Consider the following 22,080-nt stretch of genomic DNA (forward strand, 5'->3'; position numbering starts at 1 on the left):
TCCGAGTCTCCTCGGTTTCCAACTTTCCCCTCCCCCGCCCCCGCTCACGTGACCGCCAACCGTTTTCCCGGGCGGCCGAGCTGCGCGCGCTCACTAATCTCGTCAACTCGACCGCGCGGGGAGAGGAGGAGGAGGTGCCAGGTCGTGGGGGGAGGGGTACATGGCGATGCCGAAGCCGGCTCCCGGCAGCGACGCGCTTTCCGATTGGTTACCAACAAGAGCTTTCCTCCCCCTTCCCCTCCGTTTCGCTTCGGCCCGTTCCGATTGGCCGCCGTTGGCGCGAAGGTGCACGGCTCGGGCCACACGCAGGGGCGGCAGGAAACAATAGAGGCCGTGCGCGCGGAGCGAGCGCCCTCGAGCCCTCCCCATCCCCCACCCCTTCACCCTCACCCCCCCCTTACGGTGCCGCGACCCCGGGAGCCCCCGGTCCCTCTGCCCGTCATTCCGTCCGTCAACTTCTTCGCCCGCCATGGCCGACAAGGAAGGTGAGGGAAAGTGGTGAAGGGAGGGGTGCTGAAGGCGGAGGAGGGGGCCTCCAGGCAGCCCCAGCCGGCCCTCCCGGACCCGCAGAGGAAGGAGTGCGAGAGGAGCCTTTCCTCCCCGCGGTCCCCGGCCCTCCTCCGCGTCTCGGGACTGCCGTCCTTCCGCAGGCCTCCGCCTCGTCTACGTGTCCGTCCCCAGGAAGGAGGCCAGGGGCCGGCGCTGTTCCACCTGGGCCAGGGGGAGGGGTGCGCGGCCAGAAGCTCTGTGGTGAATCCCATGCCCGCATTTTACACATGGAGAAACCGAGGCTGCAGAAGGCCCGGAACTTTCCCAAATCCGCCCAAGTGCCGAGTAGCAAAGGCAGAATCGGAACCCAAGTTCTCTCCTGGGGTTGTGGGGCTTAGCCCCGACTCCTGCTCAGGCTGCGTGACCTTGGACAGGTGGTTTAACAGGAGGTGGGATGGGGGTCTGCTGATCTCGGCTTCTAGTCCTTTCTCTCGAACTTCTGCAATAATCTTCCTAAAACGCGACGGTCCTTGAGGAGCTTCCCTAGTGCAGGCTCTCTCCGGCTCCCTAGTGGCCCAGGAAGAGTGCGGACTTCTCGATGACATTTAAACACTTAATAATCCAGAAGCGGGCAACCTCTCCAGTCAGGTCTCCCCGGCGGTCTTCGCCCAGCCTAAGCGTGGAGCCGTTCTCAGCCGGTCTCCTAACGTGTGGTTCCTGTCTGAGCCTTTACTTCAGCTCCTGCCTGGAGTACACGTCCCTGAGTGTAACAAGCATCAAATAAGCTGCACGTTTCCACACAGGGAGCGAAAAAGCTGTTTCCCAAACTATCACCCGAGTTATCTGCGTGTGTCTATCGCCCATTCTCCAAGTGTTAGCGGCTGAAAGTGGGCGCTGTTTTTAATCTTTGTATCCTTGATATTTTCAATGTATAAAGCACAGTTATGTTTGCTAACTTTGGCTCAGGTCCATTCTTTTCTTTTGTTGACTCCTGTTTACTCACCTGGAAAAGGCTTAATTCAATCTTCAATAAGCTTTTTCCAGGAATAGGATGTGAAATGGACCCTGGCGTTCATTCCAGGCTCACGCATAGGAATAGGGCGCGGTTTGGAGGGGTCACACCTACAAGGGACTGGATGTCCCCCTTCTCAAGCTGCTTGAGAAAAGGGCCAGCAGTGCGTTTTTTCCAAGTACTTTTATCAAGAGGTTAACTCCATTTATTTTTTTTTTTTTTTAGCAGCCTTTGACGATGCTGTAGAAGAACGAGTGATCAATGAAGAGTATAAAATATGGAAAAAAAATACCCCTTTTCTGTATGATTTAGTAATGACCCATGCCCTAGAGTGGCCCAGCCTGACTGCACAGTGGCTTCCAGATGTAACCAGGTGATGTGAATATCTTAATGGTTAAAAAGACTAGGAATGGCATCAAAATAGTAATAGTAGTGGCTTTCATATATATCTTTACTATTTACAAAGAGCTTTACAATATCCTAATTAAAAAAACAACCCTCGAAGTTGTTTAATAATAGCGAAGGGCGCTATTATTATCTCCATTTTACAGATGAGGAATTTGAGGCAAAAGTTAAGTGACTTAACTTACAACAAGTACATGTCCTTTGCTAGATCTCAGCCTTGTCTTCCCGACTCCTGGTCCAGCAGTCTCTTCACTGACCCCCTAGCTATCCTAGATTTGAGGATATATCTGTAACTGTAACCAAATGTATTTTTTCTACAGTGAGGACCCTAACCTTGAGTGGGTTAGGACTATATCGATTGTCGTTCTCCTCCCCTCTCCAATAACTTAAGGAGATGGCATAGGAAAAAAAGATAGTAGGACTTTAATGGTATTTAAGGCTTCTAAAGTGCTTTACATTTGTCATTGTTGTTTGATATTGACGACAGCCCTGAGTAGTAAATTCTCATTTGCCTATTTCATAGATGTGGAAACTAGGACTAAGTATGATTTAAGTATAAGTGCCTAAGATCAAATTCTCTCTTTGGGTCCAACACTGTGTGCTGTACCAACTAGCTATATCTAAATTGGTTGATAGCTATTTTTATGGCTATTGATATTGCTCCGTTATTCCTGTGTGTGGAAAGATAGAAGCAAAATAGTTTCAGTAATTTCACAAGGGCTAACACTACTGTGAACAGTTTTCTAATCTAGAAGAAATAGTTTAGTTTTTGGTGAGCTGAGTAGTCATGTGAAGGATATAGCAAACTAGAGAGTGTCATTCTGAGAATGATGAATTTGGAAGGAGACCTTCTTTAGAGTCTTGCAATCACTTTAGCCTTACAGTTTTCTCTATAAAATGAAAAGTTGGTCTGAGACATCTTCAAAGTCCTTTCCCATTTTTGAATCTTGGTCATCTGTAAAGCACTGACCAGGAAGCCTCCATGTGCAGAAATAGTGCTTGCATATAGCCAGCATAATAAATACATTTGTCTGTTTAGAATGTTAAAATAGGTTTTTAAAAGATTACCAGTGTTCCAAAAATATTTCATCTTTCCTGTGTTAGTAGCATAGCAGTAAAGCTCATTACCTTTTTATGTCATCAATATCCTGAGGAAGAATTGTATTTAAAGCCATAGATTACAAAAATTTTGCTTAACTTATTTCTTTTAGCACTCATGTAATTTTTTGTAACATTAGCAAAAAAAATAATGGAAAGAATACTGGACAAGGAATGAGTGACTTGGTTTCAAAGTTTGCTTCTTCTAGTTTTGTTCTCCATCAGCAAGGCATTTAACTTCTTTAAGCCCCAATTTCCTGATCTGTGAAATAGGGGATAATAGTGTTTAACCTTGTGGTAAGAGATTTGAATAAAATATTGGTAAAGCTATTTGCAAACTCAAAAGTGTTATATAATTTCAGCTATTATTATTGCAGACTTTGGCTTTATTCTGATTTGCCTGCCTGACTACAGATAATTTTAAATGTTTATTTTGGTATGTTTTTCCTATTCATTTTGAACTTAAATATGTTTATATGGTTTTTAAGAAATTTTCAGTTAATAAGTTTTTCATTCTCATCCTATGTGACATGTGTGCAAATTATATCTTTCCAATAGAAAGTAAAGTTAGAATAAGAACTATTTTATTTTTGTCTTTTGAGGAATTTTTCTGAAGATATGCATAGCAAATGGTTAGTTGTAGGGTCTCTGGAGCTGGGCAGGGCCCCAGTGAACTTCTAGTCTAAGGATCTTAAACCTTTTGTTAAGTATGTCTTATACTCCTTTGGCAGACTAATGAAGCCTCTAAACTCATCATAAGGGTGCACATTATTTTACAGTACAGTTGAAGAAACTGTCAATTTCAGTTAAATATTAGTGAAAACAAAGGTGTAATTTGTTATCAGAATTATGGGCCCAGTAAAGTCTACTTGATCAATTTCAGACTCTTATAACTGAGGAAGATGGAGGCCCAGGGTAAAATGATTTGCCCCAATCTTATAGTTAAAAAAAAAAAAAAAAAAAAAAATGTCAGAAGCAGGGTTTGAAATGAGCACTTCTCATTCCCCAGTCAGTAATCTGTTCATCTATCTCAATGGTCCTCAAACGTTTTAAATAGGAGACCAGTTCGCTGTCCCTCAGACTATTGGAGGGCTGGACTATAGTAAAAACAAAAACTCACACTCTGTCTCCGCCCCTCAGCCCTTTTGCCATAACCTGGCAGGCCACATCTGGCCTGAGGGCCTTAGTTTGAGAACCCCTGGTCTATCTGTTCAGTAGTCTGTAGTTGTTTGTGTTGAATAGTACCAAAACAGGTGTTTCCCTTTTTATTTTCTACTTACATTTTGCAGATGTAGGCAGCTCTATAATTCTGGTCCTGGAGATTTTGGTGAATTCAGATATAATTGAATGTCTGGACCTATGACCTTTAGTGGACTGCCCTAGGAATCTTTTGGATGTGTTATTTAGGGTGTATTATTTAACATGTCTGTCAGTGACTTGTATAAAAACATATCATAGTTATATAATTTGCAGAAGATGCAATCTGTGAGAGGTAAGTAATGCTCTAGATAAATCAGAATTCAGAAAGATTTCCGACATAAATTATTGAGCTAAATCTAAGTTAGTTATCTACTGTGCTCCAAGCACTGTGCTGGGAATATAAAAAGGAGGCAAAAGAATTCTCTAGGAGTTTACAATCTAATGGGTGAGACAATATGCAAACAAATATATACAAAGCAAGATATGCATATAGGATAAATCAGAAATAATTAACAGAGGGAAAGAATGAAAATTAGGAGGGACTGTAGTATGGAATTTTAGTTGTGACTATAATTTGAGGATCCAGTAGAAGAGAGAGGCAGGAATGGTCAGATAGGTCAACAGAATCAAATGTTCCAAAGAGAATGAAGTTTTGAAAAAAAAGATCACTGGATTTTAGTAACTTTGGAAAAAGTAGTTTTGGTGGAATGATAAAGTTAGAAACTAGGTTGTAAGGGGGCAAGAAGAGTGAGAGGAAGAAAAGTGGCAGCACATATTGTAGATGGCCTTTTTGAGGAGTTTAGCTACAAAGGGCAGAAGAAATAGAGAACCACAGATATAAGGGTGGCAGGATATGGACATGATTTTAGGCAGTAAGATGAGCCAGTAGGGAAGGAAAGATTGAAAATAAGTGAACACTAGTTGGTGCAGTGGATAGAGCACTAGCCCTGAAGTCAGGAGAACCTGAGTTCAAATGTGACCTCAGATACTTAACACTTCCTAGCTGTGTGACCAGAGGCAAGTCACTTAACCCCAATTGCTTCAGCAAAAAAAAAAAAAAAAAAAAAAAAAAAAAAAAAAGTGAATGAATGGGTGGGGGGGGAGATGTGTTGGAGGAAATGGGATGGAATGGAATTACTTGAATCAATGGAGGGTTAGCCATGGTAAGGAAGAGATAGTGGGAGAAGGCTTCTCAGAAATGGGAGAGAACTAAGGAAAAAGAAGAGATTTCATGGTAAATGGCCTCAATTTTTTCTGTAAGATATAAGGCAAGGTTCTTCTCTAAGAAAATAGGATGGTGAAGAGCACTGGTAAGTTTGAGGAGATATGACAAGGTATGGGAGAGTCACTGAGGAGAGTGGGATAGTAAGTTGATAAAGAGAGGTATAGTAGAATTGCTTAGTAGTAGTGAAGTCCCAGTTGAATTCTTAACAAATTTGTAGAGGCCTAGTCACACCAGTTGCATGATTTTTTCCCTCCACCTTTGTACAATAGCACATGAATGAAAACAATAAATGGCTGGAGTGAATAAAGACTCAAACGTGTGGGCATTATCATTGATATGATAAAAGGATTAGGGCTTCTAGAGAAGAATACAGTATAGAGGTGATTCGGTTCACCAGGAAGTCAAAATGGGAGAAGAATAGAAAGTAATAAAGGGTAAATGAAAATTAGGAGAGAACTGAAGGATCAAGAATACGGTTATATAAGGGAAGGCAGAAGGAGAGGTGAAAAACTAATAGATTATAATTGGGTAAGGAGATTTCAGAATTCTTGAACATGGAAATACTGGGAAGATCAAGTATGATCATTTTTGTGTGTGACTGAAATGGTAGGAGTGTTGCTCATGGGAGGCGAATTGATCAAGGAACTGAGTGGTAAGGATATTTGAGGGACAATATGTGTATTGAGAGCAAGAATTCGAGGGGAGAAAAAAATTGTAAGGTTCTGAACTCATAGAAAGAAGGGGAAGTAACCTGGGCTCTGTAGACAGTAGCATCTAGGATCTTGATTGAATAGTAGATATGAATAGCAGAAGCCAAAGAAAAGGTTATAGAGTGATACAGATAAGGGAAGAACCTAAAAGTGGAAGTGGGAAACAAATAGGATAAATACACAGTCTTGGGTTCAAAAATTCAGCTTCACAAATAAAGATTGGGACAGTCATAGCTAAATAGCCTGATTTAAGCTTTAAAAAAAAAAAAAAAAAGTCTTAGCAGATTATAAGCTTGATATGAATCACCAGTGAGATGGGAAATCTAGAAAATGACTATAATATTAGTTTGCCTTAAGAGAGACCTAACTTCCAGGAATAAAAAGCAATAGTCCTATTATAGTTCTCTGTTGTTAGCCTACATTGGAGTAATGTTCAGTCCTAGGTAACACCTTTTAGGGAAAATAGTGGTAACCCAGAGAAGGATGAATGGTATGTTAAAAGATTTCAATTGGTATGTTCAGTTGAGAGAAGAAATAGCTTTCCATTTTGTAGTAATAAATTAAAAAAAAAAAATTTAGGTAACATAGAGGGCTACCATGTGGAAGAGAGATTAGGTTTGGTATTTGGCTTCAGAAGGATGAACTAGGAGCATTTGTCAAAGTTGTAAAAAAGGAACATAAAACTGTAACACAACCTGAAAGTGAAAATGAGGTGGAGAAGGGGATAGGGTACATAGTGTCTGGCCTCAGACACTTCCTAGCAGTATGACCCTGACCAAGTCTCTTCACACTGATTACCTCATTTTCTGTAAAATGAGCTAAAGAAGGAAATGACAAACTATCTCAGTATTTTTGCCAAGAAACCTTTACAAAGAATAAGAAATTACTGAATTTAAAATAACAAAATGAGAATGTCTTGAGAGGTAATGACTAATTCATATTTTGCTGGAGTTTTTTAATCAAAAGTTTTATAAGACATGTATTGGAAGGGATCTTTTGTCAGGTATCTCTTAAACTCACAGATAGATAGACTGATTCCTTCCCATTCTGAGGATTTATCCTCTGCTCAATGCATGAATCCTTTTTTTGCTGTTTTTCACTTCTCTCCAAATTACTTTGATAAAGTCAGAATTCAAAATGTCTGCCATGTATCCATCACTATGGAAGATTTAAAAGAATAATGTATGGGTAGCTCAGGAGCACTCATGATTCCTTCCCCTCTACTGCTGTTTGTTGTCTTTTGTATAAGTTTAAAGCATCCATTTCAAAGACCCAATAATTAAAGATTAATTAGAGTAACCATCTTTGCTGTTGCAGACCTGAAGGGAAAGATTTCAGCATTCATCGACTTGTCCTGGGCACACACACATCAGATGAACAGAATCATCTTGTGATAGCCAGTGTGCAACTTCCCAATGATGATGCTCAGTTTGATGCCTCTCACTATGACAGTGAGAAAGGAGGTAGGATTCACAGCAAATTTTATTTCCAACATTTTATGTCATGAATTTTTGCAAAGGTGGTGGGAAATATTTAATAAAAGGGCTATTTATGTTTGAAATGACATTCTAGCAATATTTTAGGTTGGGAAAGCAAAATTCACTGTATCCTTGTTGTTTTATGATAGAGTGAGAAGTTTAGATATTTCTGTTCAAATGTATATAATTTTGGGACAGCTAGGTGGCATAATGGATAGAGCATCAGCCCTTATGTCAGGAGGACCTGAGTTCAAATTTGGCTTCAGACACTTAATACTTCTTAATTGGGTAAGAGGTGTTCTAGTCTTTTCCAGTGGTTTTAAGATGTTGGTTTAAAAAAAAAAATTTGTTTTTAATTAAAATACAATTATTTAGAGCCTTGTAGAGCTAGAATGTATTTTACTGACACCAAAACAAAACCTTTAGCTTTCAGTGGTAGTTTAGACTACTATTTAAAAAAAAAAAAAAAAAAAAGTCAGCAAGAGATTTTTAGAATAGACTTGAAAAGATAGAACTGATTTATATCCTTTTTTTTTTTTTTTTTTTTTTTTTTTTTTTTTCCCCTCATGTCCTTTTGATTTAACCACATGTATCTTTCACTTTCTCCTGCTCTGTGTTGATAGTGGAGATATTTTGGTGGTTCTCTTTGAGGTTTCCTTATAACTAACCTAGCTTCTTGGATGGCTATAAGGGCAGCTTCTTACCATCTCCCAGAGTAACCAAGTGGAATGTTTCTGTCTCTCTTCAAAGTCCTTAGTTGATTAAGAGGGGAATAAAATAATTTGATTTCAGGTAAATGGTGGCAGGCATTTATTTGTATAAAGCATTTTCAAAGAAACACTGGTAATGCAAGCAGTAAAAATGTGAAAACTGGCTAAAGTTTTACTTTTTCCATTAAATAGGATGCATGTGTTTATTGTGGAAACTGAGCAGAGAAATGTTATAAAATGAAAATAATTTATTGAGCTTAGGTGGAGGAAATTTTCAGTCTAGTAAAGTACACCTTACCAAATAAGAACTATTTTCTTTTTAAACATCATATTTTAGGATCATCATTTAGTATTCTCTCAGCTATACAATAGTTAGTAAACTAATATTAAATTTTGAAGAAAACAAAATAATTGCATAATTAACACTTTGACATTCTCAACTTAGTGTTCTACTGACGTCTCCCCTAACGCAGAAAATCATAGCTTACCTTCCAGAGCCTTTCTTCCTAAGTGAAGTGATGTGACCAAAATATAAATGATCTATTCATCATCTACTATGGTAGCTTTTGGGAATATGTGTATCCTTGTATAATCCATGCTGGAATCAGAAGGCTTATCCAGTCCTATAATCCCTAACTTTAGAAGGAAATAAGAAAAAGCTTTTGTTTTCTGTGTCCTCTACATCAGTAATGTCAAAGTCAAATAGAAAAGATCCCTGTGGCATCATGTTGTCTTAGAAAACAACAAGTTAATATGTTATCTGTGTTGTATTGTAGTTTTAGTTTCTCAGTCTGGTTCAGTTTTGAGAGGAGAGTTGTCACTTCTGCTCCACATTGGAACCTTTGAGAGTTGTAGAAACACCCAAAAAGGGATGAGGGGAATTGGGAGGGAAACTGGAGACTTCAGTGTTTGTGGTCTTGAATTTGAGAGATTTTCAGCACTGAAAATTTTTAAATGAGAGTTGTATATTACTTAATTTTTTTTTTCCAGTTTAAAGCAATAAGTTCAATAGTTGAATATTTTAAATATATCAAATTATTTTGAAACTTGAAGGACTTTAAAAGCTAACTGGCTACAGTGTATAAGTTGGCTGGTATTTCATATGATAGAAATGCCTTTTGAAGCATTGTAGCCTGTTTAGTTTGTGACTAAGTTAAATATCTGTAATGTGTATCTGTAAAACTTTTATATAAACATAATGTATTTTATATACCAAATTGAAAATACAGAGCTATTGTCACTACTTAGGAGATTCAGGTATAAAACAAAAATTCTAGAACTAGGAATAAAGGAATGGAAGCAGTCAGAAATGTTAGTTTAGAAAGCCTTCCAGCTAATGAATTAAGAAAGGACTTGGTCTATTAAGTTCAGAATGAAATTCTAGCTTAATTTTTACTTGAGTTAGGGAGGGAAGGTACTGTTGGTACTCAAATTGAAATGAAATGCCTAAATTTCACCATACTAAGGAAAATCATTCTGTTCAATCAGTTACATTGTATGTTACTTTGTTTTTTCAGTTAAGAGCTTCTACTCCTTAAAAACGTCTTAAGTTGCACGGGGGGGGGGGGGGGGGGGTTGTTGTCATTGTGGGGTGTTTTGTTTTATTTGAAATCTTCTGTATAACAAAATACTCTGGGCCTAAGCAGTCGATTTTTCAATTTCTTGACTTACTTAAGGAACTTCACTTAAGTCTCTGAATTGTATTGTATTAGGTAACTAATAGCTATTTAGATTTGTAGCAGGGTATTATCCTTTTACCTAAATAAAAAGCCTTTACTATGTAGACATGGGATCAATAAGATTATTCATAAATTACTGTGTGTGTGTGTGTGTGTGTGTCTGTAGTAGTAGTAGTAGTAGTAGTAGTAGTAGTAGTAGTAGTAGTAGTAGTAGTAGTAGTAGTAGTAGTAGTAGTAGTAGTAGTAGGGTTTAAAATCTGTAAGATATCTTTGCTGATTAACTGTGATTTAAACTAACATTTTGTAGTAAAATGTTTTAAGTAATAACAGACAATAAAATTTGCATTGTAGACTAACAAAGTTGTTTTTATTGCCTTTCATTTATTTTCACTAGCTACTTGTACATAGCTAGGAAGTGTGGAGTGATCATTAGTATTTAAATCTAAAAGGAATTTTTAGAGGTGATATGTTGGATGAAAGCCTGTGTTTTCATTGTTTATTTGGTATTTCTGAGCACTGGTTGTAGGAACAACATTTTATGAGACTCTAGCAGAAGCTAAAGGGGGGGGGGGAGATAACATATGGGGAGGCAGGAGTTGGCTTTGAGCAGTGGAAATAACAAAAACCTTTGTATCTATAGTGAAATAGATGGTAGGTACTTGGTAGGTACTTGGTTATTAAATTGAATCCTCCCCCTATATTTAAAACTGGAAAAAGTTTCTGGGAACTTGGGAAAAGACTGAGAAACCAAAGAAGAAAAGTATCTTGGCCTAGGCTATGCTTTTTTTTTTTTTTTTTTTTTTTTTTCCTTTTGTTGGATTAGATCCAGGGGGCACATGACATCCAGCTTAGTCATGCCAGTATATGAGGTGGTGGCATGTATATACCTCATACAGCAAGCTGCCTCTGTACACTTGGACTGTAGTTACATAATAACATGAAAAGAATTCTCCTGCACCAGCTTTATCCTGCAGTCAATGAGAGACTCCCCCAGGAGTATCTCAGTGACTATTTATTGTCCCTGGTCTCGGAAGGAGTGTTTCTCCCAAAGGATAACTTAAAATTCATCTTTGATAAGAATGTGTGCCCATTAAATTTTTTGGAGTTTTTTTTAACATCACCAAATTTTGTTCCAGTATCTCTTACTTTCCACTAAGAGAATCATTCCATATAATAATGTTTTTTAAGTAAACAAAACTGCTTATTTAATATATCAAAATGCATCAAAAATAATACATCATAGAAAGTTATGCAGTGCACTATACCTGTGGACTTCCTACCTTGGTGAAGTGGTTATGTGGGATTGGGGTATTGTCATAACATTCACTTTTGATTTTATTTAATTGTTTGCTTTTTAAAATTAAATATTTAATTATTTTGATCATTATTTACATTGTTGTTGTCGTCATTTTGTGTATTGTTTATTTTATTTTCTAAGCACAATGATAACCCAATGCTGCATATAATTTGTTTAACTGTTCCACAGTGGAATGAAAACCTTAGTTTCCCTTTTTGGCTTTCTTCTTGTTGTATAAGAATAAAAACTGATAAGTTGTGTTTCATTGTGGGTGGGGTGGTTATGTCAGTGACATCAGAGATGCAGTGAAGCTTATTGATCAGGTCCTGTCTTTGTTTTCACTTAAAAGCTGAAAACTTTGGCTCCAAGATGCTAATTTGTGTTCAATAGCTATTCTTAATTGTCAGCACCATTGTCTCTGCCTTCCTTTTTATTTGTAAAATTTTATAAATGTCTAACCTGAATTTTTGTATTTCCAATTTCTTTCTGTCAACACTATACTTGCCTGGATAAATTTGTTTTCTTTAAACTTCAAGAAAAAAGTAGGTGAACAATCTGGCATTAATTTAACTTCACTGTAAATAGCTGGTATGCCAAGTTAAGTTACACAGAATGATAGATGTTTGCAGATATACTTGTGAAAGATTTTTTTTTTAACTTTTAGAGTAATTCATAAAGATATATAACTTTGATATGTCTATATTGATTTCAGCTAGGAATATATACATTGGAAGTTAGGAAAGTAAATTTGATGATGATCTGCTATCTCCAGCAGGGAGAATACGCATTTTTACAGAACCAGTTATGTGCCAGTGTTAAGCATTATAATTATTATCTTATTTGAGCTTCATAACAACCTAGCAGAGTATATCAGTTGAGGAAGCTGAGGCAAACAGTTACATGCTTTGCCCAGGATAACTAGGAGCCAGATATTTATTAGCATCATTATTAGCAGTGCCACTATATCCACTGTGCCAGCTGCTATCTCGTGATAGCAAAATTACCCTAGAAAGAAAAAAATGAGGGTGGTATTCTTATTTTTGTAAGTTGAGAATTATAAATGGAAAACACAAATTGAAATTGTCAGTAATTGGGAATTGCTGGGGAATAATAAGCAATTTTTAATCGCAAAATTTTCACATGCTTAGTTAGCATCCTTTAGATTTAATATCTAACAATAATATTAATGTGTGACTTTTCAAAAATATTTTCAACTGATTTCTTAGGAGCTGTTTCTGGTATGATATTGGCAACCTAAAGCTAACCTTCCTTGTGTATAGTTTTGATTAGCATATGTGTAATATATCTTCCTGCTTCTATATCCTTCAAATAGTTTTTCTTATATTTACAGAATTTGGAGGCTTTGGCTCTGTAAGTGGGAAAATTGAAATTGAAATCAAGATTAACCATGAAGGCGAAGTGAACAGGGCTCGTTATATGCCCCAGAATCCTTGCATCATTGCAACAAAGACTCCATCCAGTGATGTCCTTGTGTTTGACTACACCAAGCATCCTTCAAAACCAGGTACTCTCTTTTTTATATAGACAAACTTGTGTGTTCACCTGGAAGAGAAATGCCTCGGGCCAAAGGAAAGTTTGCCAAATAATGGGAATGCATAGCTCCTTTCAATCTAGCCTAATTGCTACTTATTCTTTGAATAATTTAGCATTTTGTGTTTAGTAGGTGGGAAAAGATTCTTCCCTCTTATTTAAAAAGAATCTTCCTGTAGTGAAAAGGACTTTAGTACTTCTGTTGCATATGTATTGTGTGTTTAGTCAGTATATCCTTGGGGGTGGAGGAAGAGAAAGAACAAGAGAATGAACTTAATGAATAAAGATCTTGAATTGGAAGAAAGGCTCCAAAATAATAGTGAACTTCTTGCCTGTGGTTCTTCTATTGCCTAGCATAGGTTCAAAGTGACAAGAATAATTTGTCCCTTTGCAGATCCTTCTGGGGAGTGTAACCCAGACTTGAGACTCCGTGGACATCAAAAGGAGGGGTATGGGCTGTCATGGAACCCAAATCTCAGTGGACACTTGCTTAGTGCATCAGATGATCATGTGAGTATCTTTCCCATCATCTGAAAACTTCTTAGGAAGACACTGGGATTAGTCATTTGGATTTTTACAAGGAGTGTGGGTGGTGGTGACTTTTCTATCTAAAAGTTTGTTCTACTTTTTAAGACCATCTGCTTGTGGGACATCAGTGCAGTTCCCAAGGAAGGCAAAGTAGTGGATGCAAAGACCATATTCACAGGACACACAGCAGTAGTGGAAGATGTTTCTTGGCACTTGCTCCATGAATCTCTCTTTGGATCAGTGGCTGATGATCAAAAGCTTATGATGTATGTAGAATTTAAATTTTTCCTCATTTTCTCTCATTTAGATTACTTATACTTTTAGACAATCTCAAACTTACTATTTTGTTCTGTTTCTTCTTTCTGGCTATAGCTGGGATACACGATCAAATAATACTTCTAAACCAAGCCACTCAGTGGATGCCCACACTGCCGAAGTAAATTGTCTTTCTTTTAATCCTTATAGTGAATTCATTCTTGCCACAGGATCAGCTGATAAGGTAAGGTGTTTTGTTTGGTTTTTAGTTTGTCTTGTCCAAATGCGTAGAATGAATTCTTACAAATTTTCTTGTGTTGAATAGGCTGTTAGATCTTTAGGGAATGCAGGTATTTGCCTTTCCTATTTTGTGAAATTTTGTCTTTGCTTTTCTTTTTACATCTAGACTGTTGCATTGTGGGACCTTAGAAATCTGAAACTGAAGTTGCATTCCTTTGAATCACATAAAGATGAAATATTCCAGGTAAGAATGATTGCTTTACTCTTGGGGGGAAACTTCCTTGGATTTTAGGTAATAGAAGTAGTTCTATTTTCCAATTCCAATAACAAAATGTGTTTCCAAGGGAAATTTGCCACTTGTGAATAAGAGCTAGCTTTTTTTGTCCTGCCTGCAGAGGGCTTTCCTACTTTATTTTCCTTTGATGATGTTTTTAAAAAGGGAAGTTCTAATTTAATTCTTCTATACTAAGTCCTTATTGTTGCCTCATTGTGATATGAAGATAATCTTGAGGTTCTTAAAATCCATATCAACTCCAACGGGTTCTTTCCCTGGCAGAAGATTTAGAACATCAGCTTAGAAGTGTATTTCATTTATGTTTTCTGTGAACAAGTCTCATTAAGTACAGAGAAACTCATTTACCAAGTTGGCCACAAGATTAGGAATTTTTCAGTTAATATGACCCTTTAAGATACACTGCTAATCTCTAAAACGATTAGTCCATGTCATGAGTAAAATAACAGTTTCTTGAAATTCAGATACTTGGGTTTGTGTCACAATCACTTCTCTTTTGTTTTGAAGATGTTTGTGAGCAGTGGAAGTAATTATATATTTTTCCAAACGGTTCTCTTCTCTTCTCCCCCTCCTGCCTTCACCCCCAGCCAGGGATATAAGACTTTGGCTTCGTTGCTTTTGTTGTTGTATTGTTTTGTTTTCCTGTGGGACTCCTCAAGGCAGAAGATCAAAGAAGGAAACTCTTGGATTAATCCAGATGTGAAATAATGGCTAGAAACTTGATCCTATTTTGATAAATACACAATAGTGACCACTTAAATATAAATTATTAATGACTGTAGACAGGTTGAATTTGAAGTAATTTATATGTGATCACTACTTCTAGATCAAATTATTAAGGAAAAAAGAAACTAGGGGGAAAATATTTCCAACTAGTAAGACAGAGCAGTTAAGAAGACCAGAAGGAAATGAATAATAACAGATAACTTGTAAGAAAATGGGAAAATAGCAAAAGGATTTTTGTGTAAATTCTCAGACATTTGTAATTGTGGGTGTTTAGAAGATTCATTTGTTTTATTGGAATATCCTCTGGGAGTTTCTCTTTATTATTCTATGGCAGTCAGCCTGGGGGTGATGTTTGAAGTAAGGTTTAGACATTGTTCCATCTTTCACCCTTTTTATTCTTCCAGTTCATGGTTCAGCTTTATGCAAATTGACAATCTCCATCATAGATCTAAAACTGCTTTACTTCCAGCACTACAATGTACTGATTAAAGAGATTAGAAAACCAATTTTTTTCCCCCTTCTAGCTATGTAGTCCTAGGCTAGTCACTAACCCAGATCTGGTAGAAGCATTGACTAAATTTAAGTATGTGTAAATTCAACACATTTGTTTCACAGCTTTCTCTATTTCTCTGATGTATTCATTTGTTAAAAATGCTTTGGTGGCTTCCTTTTTTGGCATCACTGACATTAGTGCCCCCCAAATTAAAGGAGAAAATATAGTTTACTATATATAGCCAATAAATATAGATAAGCAAAACAAAAATCCACATATTGGACTGGAAAATGTATTTAATTTTTCTTAAGTAGCTTTACAATTGGATTTCTATTATATAATCTTCAGTACTTCCTTTACTTTTCTCACTTCTCTCCACCAGTCCTTCCCTGCCACCCTTCAAATTCATTTTAAAGGCAATCTGGCAGAATGCTGAACATAGAACCCAGGAAGACTTAGATTCATACTCTTTATAGATGACATAAGCTTGTAATCATAGATCACTTAGTTTACCTAAATCTTCATTTCCTTATTTTTAAAATGAGGATAATTCCTGTAGGATCCATTTCACAGAATTGTCGAGACACTGTATACATAGTACTTTGTAAGCTTGAAAGTAAATTTAAGTTCAGTTCTGATTCAGAGTATCAATGACTGTCTTAAAACATTCATAGGATCATAGACTTGGAGCTAGCAAAGAGGACCCTTAGAGGGAATTTAGAGCCAGCTTTTTAAACTGTAGAGTGTGACCCCATATGAGATCTTGTAACTGAAGTTTCTTATCAGTAAATGTTTGATTCATATATCTATTTTAAGGATCTACCTAACCAGGGTCTTGTAAAAAAATTTTGGGTGAAAAGGGGATCTTAAGTAGAAAAAGTTTAAGCTCTGATCTAGTATTGATGAGGAAACATGAGGCCCAGAGATATGAAGAAATTCTCTTCAAACCACACAGGTAGCAATAAATTTACAAACAAACCCGTTTTCCAAATCCAGTTTTCTTATCATAATATGCCTCAGATGTTATTGTCCTGTATAAAAAAGAACAGCAAAAATTTCCAGTAGTTAATGGTTACAGACTATATACATTTTAAGATCCTTTGGCTCTGTATTAACACTCTTTTGAGAACTAAACACATAATACCTGTCCAATTTGTATTTACTATCATTTTCTCACCCATAACATCAGGTATAGATAATCTGATCTCTGAACCATTGAATTTGCTTTGTTCATTTCTCCATTTCTGTTTTCGTACCTTCAGAAAGTCCCAAATTAAACTGTACTTCATGAAACTTTACTAACTGTTCTAGTTCTCATTCTTCACAAATTACAGTTCTGGTTGTTGCAAAAGTAACAGAACACAGAGTAGATATATGGGCTTTTATGGGGGGGGGGGGGATATTTAGACCAAAACATAAGGCTTGGGATGAGATTTTGAATGTAAAAATGCCTTTTCCTACCAGTCTCTCCACCCTCTTTAGCACAGTAGGACTCTCACCTTTGTTTTTTGGGTTTTTGTTTTTGTTTTGTTTTACCAATAGTCTTCTTTCTTATATCACCAAAATTTCTCCCAGTAACCCTGTCCCTATACCCTCCCAGAGAACTATCTTATAATAAATATCTCTTAAAGAAAAAGAGGAAGAAGAGTGGGGGGGGGGGGGGGAATCAGCAAGATCAAGGAGTTCATTCAGAAGGTCTGAAAATAGATGCTTTGACCAACACTGTGGACTGCCTCACTCCTGCCATCCTTTTTTTTTTTTTTTTTGAATCTTGCTTGTTTTTTGTTTGTTTAGATTATTGTAGACAGTTGTGTATATTGTTGTCTTGGTTAAGCTTATTTTACTATACATCAATTGGTGTTGTTCTTTATGTGCTTTTTCTGTATTCATTGTTTTTTATACCCAGTAAGATTCCATTACATTCACATGCCACAATTTGTTTAGCCATTCCCTGACTGATATTGTCTATATATTTTCATAAATTATTTGAGGCATCAGAATATTTTTTTATTAGAGCAAGTTTAGGGCTCCTCTGGTTGTCCACCTGATGTTTTTATACCACAACTCACTTGCAAGCTTTGATGTTCCTTTAAGTTTCCCACAATTTCAGTCTTTGGATAATGTGGCATTTCATGATTTCCTACCATAGATAGCTTCATCAGGAGTATTAGTATAAAAATTGGATTTTATATCAAAGACTGCCTTGATGTCATTGATATAGCACTGTTAGTTTCCTAAAGGCAATCCTGTTCCCAAAACTCTACCTCTTTTTTTCAATTCTGGACCCAGCTCATCTTCAATGACTTTCCTAGATGCATGTATTGCTAGACTAACCTAATGGACCATCACCAAGCATGTAACACTTTAGACTGCATATTATTTATTCTTTTGGATTTTCCTGTGTGGAATGTTAGACTAGTAGTCTTTTAAATGGTTGTTTATTTCACCGAGATCTTGTGATACTCTGGAGCTTGATACAATCAGCACAATTTAATCCTCAAATAGGAATGTTTAAAAGACCTTAATCATCCATAGAGAAACTCTTCCATTAGAAATTGATGTAAACATCCTCTCTGACAGTAACACCTTTTGATACTCAAATATCATGGTTTTTAATGCCTTGCTAATATTAACATAAGCATAACAAACACTTTGTTGGAGAAGAACCTTGAAGATAGATTTCTACATTTTGTCCTTTTAAAAAAAATTTTTTTAATTCTTCTAGATTGCCATTTCTATTAATGCCATTCATAGTTTTTCTTTGGACCTATTGATGTCTTTTCAGAATTGCCTCTCAAACTAATTTTTTTTTATCCCTTTTTTAAAAAGTTTACATTGTTCAGGTCCATTCATCATGTAAACAACTTTTAAATGCCCTTCTCAGTACTGAGATGTTAAAATATAAATTGTATAGCTTCATAGAAGCTATACACTATAGAAACATTAGTATATCTATTCTATTTTGCTTTTAATTATTGTTCTAGTCTCTTCTCTAAATATTGTTGGAATGATTTTAGTTGAGGCTTAAACACTACTGTAATTTGCTTATAATTTTAGGGTTTAATTGAAATTCTGAAGTTGCTTTCATTCAATGGTTCTCAGACTCCTTTATGCTTTTAGAAATTATTGAGGACCCCAAAGTTCATAAGGGTTATCTTAATGATATTTTTACTATATCAGAAGTTAAAAGTGAAATTTTAAAAATACTTAATTAAAAAAAAAACTCATGCTGGCATAAATAACATTACTTATGAAAAATAACTTTGCAGGGTGTTTAGTACAGTTTTATGATTTAAATTTTTAGAATGGCATTGTGTTACATACTTTTGCAAATATCTAATAGGGAACAGCTGGCTTCTCATCCTGTATTCAGTCGTATGATATGTTCTTTTAGTTGAAATATGTGAAAAATATCCAACTTCACAAAGATGTGTACTTGAAAAAGGGAAGAGTATTTTAGTAGGCACATATTGTCTTAGTATTGTAAATATAATTTTGAGCTCATCGGACCCCCTTTGGGGCTCCATGGGCCACATTTAAGAACAACTGCTTTGTGGTGTTTTTTTTTTTTTTGTTTTGTTTTGTTTTGTTTTAGTAACCATTGTAGTTTTAAACCAACTATCATCCCCAAACTGTTTTCCAAACCTCTGTCCAAATTTTTCCCTTTAAAGCTCACCCCCAGTGCCATTTTCTTTGTGAAACTTTTCTTTGACTCTTCCCACTAAGAGGTGGTCTTCAGATTTCTCCTAGCACTTTATTTGCCTTTCTTTTTATTAGTTTTTTTTGGGAGGATGTGTGCTAATATGTTTTACCTCTGCTTCATTCTTGTATCTCCAACATTCACAGGATCTTGATTTTGGTATCTGATAAAAACTTGTTAAAGAACAAAGGGAGTAGTATGCTATAAGACTGGAAATATATGGGTGGTCTCAAATGTATAAATGCTTAAAAAACAAAACATCTGTCTTTGGAATCAAGAGATTAAGTTCACATTTCACTTTTGCCATTTGCTACCCATAGCTTTGGATTAATCATTTTACCATTCTGGAATTCATTTTTTTCTCCTTTGTTAAGTTAGACTAGATGACTCCTAACGAATTCCAACTCAAAAATTCTATAACTTAAAGATCTTCATTACTCATCTATTTAAAAATATTTAGACATTTTTAAATTCCCCCCCCCCCCAAAAAAAAAAGGAAAAAGAAAAAATATTTCAATCCTCATCTTTTCTACTTCTTTCTTTCCTCAATTCAGGTTCAGTGGTCTCCCCACAATGAAACTATTTTGGCTTCCAGTGGCACTGACCGCAGGCTAAATGTCTGGGATTTGAGGTAAATTATTTGGATCACTTCAGTTTCTGCTTTTAGATTTCATTTACATGTCTGTATGATGTAAAACTTGTTTTGTTTTCTTTCTGCAGTAAAATTGGAGAAGAGCAATCTCCTGAAGATGCAGAAGATGGGCCACCAGAATTATTGGTAGGTTTTTGTAGTCACAGTACTCTGAACTAACTGATAACTGGGTTCTATTTCTTTTTAATATCTTGTTTTATTTCTTTCAGTTTATTCATGGTGGTCACACTGCCAAGATATCTGATTTCTCCTGGAACCCAAATGAACCTTGGGTTATTTGTTCTGTATCAGAAGACAATATCATGCAAGTCTGGCAGATGGTGAGTGTTTTTAAGTCTCTTGGATGGGGAGTGGGGAAGGGAAAGCAGGTAGGTTGGCAGGGCAAGTGAGCAGAAGTATGTGTTTATCTTTCTAAAACATTGTGTCACTCACCTGTCCAGTAGCTAGAGACAGAAAGCTGGAAGATGGGGATTTTTTTTCTCCAGGCTTTTCCACTGACAAATTTTATGGTCTTGGCCAAAGCTTTTAATGCCTTAGTCCAGGTAATTCTGCTTCTCAGAAGACTAATGAAAGTATTGCTGGAAAATCTTGGAAAATATTATTATATAAGCACACCAAGTTGCACTGTCTTATTGAATGTCCTAAAACATCATTTATAAAATCTTAAATCCTTAAGCTTAATTCCTTTTCATTGTATAGATTATGATTCTAGTTTAAGTGGTTAGTTATGTCTTGTATGTAGTGTGTCCCTTAAAAGTTGAAAGTTAATTCAGTCTAGTTATACATGAAATGTGTGAGGTTTTGACTTAAAGGAGCCTTAAAAGTATGTCCTTTTGGGATACAAATAAGCACCTTCTGATTTACCTGGTTTATAAATTGGAATTTTAAGTAGTCCTATAAAAATAAATAGGCTTGAAGATGTTGGCTATCAGAAGGAAACTGGTAAACTCCTATCTATAAAAAAATAACCTGATACATTTCAGTGGGAAGCTTGTCTTGAGAAAAATCCTGTATTCCATCTTTGCTCTATCTTTTGTTGTTTGGGACAGGCTGAGAACATATACAATGATGAAGACCCTGAAGGAAGTGTGGATCCAGAGGGACAGGGGTCCTAGACATGTCTGCACTGGTGCTGATTTTTAGACTCCTCTTTCTTCCCAACCTGAGATTAATTTAACACTGGTTTTGAGACAAGACCTTTTTTTGTCCAGACATTCTTCTATAGGCACCTGTCAACCCAGAGAGTGAATGATTTCTGACTTTACTGGGGGGAAGGAGGGCTTGACTCAGCAGAGCCGCAGACCCATATTTAATTTTTTTCCAAGAACTTTTTATGAGTGAATCCAGCTGTAAAATCTGATTTAGCCGCAGCAAATGGACCATGAGTGTTTTATTTTTCTTCTTCTGCTATAACTGCAAGTTTTTCAAGCTAATTTAAGTAAAATTAGAATGGGGTAGGATTTATATCCAGGTGAGGAGTCTGACCCACTGAGGTATGAGCATTTTAAAGATGTCTAAAAACTGTTTTCCTTGTTTATAGAGATTCAGAGACTAAAATTGGCATGGCTACCTTTTAGGGTCCAGGTAATCCCTGTTGTAGACTGGCCTACCCCTGCTGGTTTCCTCTGTAACCAGTCAAAATTTCTTATTAAAATGTTTTATTTAATTTTTTTTTTCTTCCCTAGTGACTGTTAACTCTCTCCTTCTATTTCTCATCGGGTGGGGGACAAACAGCCATGTGAAATGTTGTAGTTATACCTACAAAAATATCTTTGTTCACCTCATATAGTTTTGCTCTCTAGTATATTTCTTAAGCTATGTTTTCATATTATTTCTTTCCTGTGAATTTTTCTTTTTCTTTTTTTTTTTTTTTAACTTGGGACCACCAGGTTATAAAGGTGTATGTTTTTACCTGACAGATGTACTGCTGGTAAACTGCCCAGTAATCTGAAAACAGAGCAATTGGTAGCTGAAATATACTTTAAAATTAATTCTGGATGGCTTTTCTTTTTTCCTTTCTTTTAAAAAAAAAAAAATTTCCAATATACCCCACATAAATGGAATTAGTCCTTGACCACTCGTTTTATACGATGTCCTATGGGGTAACTTGTCCAACCAGCAACCTGTTACTGTCTATGACTAACTGTAAGTGCTTATGATGGAATAAATTGTTTTTCTATATAACAACTGCTGTGAGTTTTTATTTTATACCCAGAATTCTTGAAGTGTACTGAGATAAATTCAAACAAAAGTAAAATTAATATCAGTTTCAGAAAAACATTTAGCTTTTCATAGATATAAATGAAGAGACATTAGACAAAATATCAGCAGCAGGGCCTG

The 22,080-nt window shown here is 36.4% G+C and overlaps 1 protein-coding gene across 2 annotated transcripts; it reads left to right on the forward strand.

The window, feature by feature from the left end:
- The first annotated feature begins 55 nt into the window (after positions 1 to 55).
- RBBP4 (RB binding protein 4, chromatin remodeling factor) lies at positions 56 to 21,924 on the forward strand. Of its 2 annotated transcripts, none has more exons than XM_074305381.1 (12): positions 56 to 485; positions 1,727 to 1,874; positions 7,457 to 7,602; positions 12,655 to 12,828; positions 13,249 to 13,364; positions 13,488 to 13,648; positions 13,755 to 13,881; positions 14,044 to 14,121; positions 19,643 to 19,719; positions 19,809 to 19,866; positions 19,950 to 20,060; positions 20,790 to 21,924. In XM_074305381.1, exons 1-12 carry the CDS (start codon positions 470 to 472, stop codon positions 20,853 to 20,855), a joined length of 1,278 nt encoding a protein of 425 aa, XP_074161482.1. In that variant the 5' UTR covers positions 56 to 469; the 3' UTR covers positions 20,856 to 21,924. The 2 variants fall into 2 exon arrangements, with proteins under 2 accessions (XP_074161482.1, XP_074161483.1); XM_074305382.1 differs by having other exon boundaries at positions 149 to 485; positions 1,730 to 1,874.
- Positions 21,925 to 22,080: the final 156 nt, after the last annotated feature.

Source organism: Sminthopsis crassicaudata, chromosome 3 (assembly GCF_048593235.1).
Source record: "Sminthopsis crassicaudata isolate SCR6 chromosome 3, ASM4859323v1, whole genome shotgun sequence".
NCBI lineage: Eukaryota > Metazoa > Chordata > Mammalia > Dasyuromorphia > Dasyuridae > Sminthopsis > Sminthopsis crassicaudata.

Excerpts from the sequence above, each read along its gene's own strand:
- RBBP4 (XM_074305381.1), top strand. Across the intron at positions 12,829-13,248 it reads CAAGCATCCTTCAAAACCAG|ATCCTTCTGGGGAGTGTAAC; the intron begins GTACTCTCTTTT and ends GTCCCTTTGCAG. Across the intron at positions 20,061-20,789 it reads TCATGCAAGTCTGGCAGATG|GCTGAGAACATATACAATGA; the intron begins GTGAGTGTTTTT and ends TGTTTGGGACAG.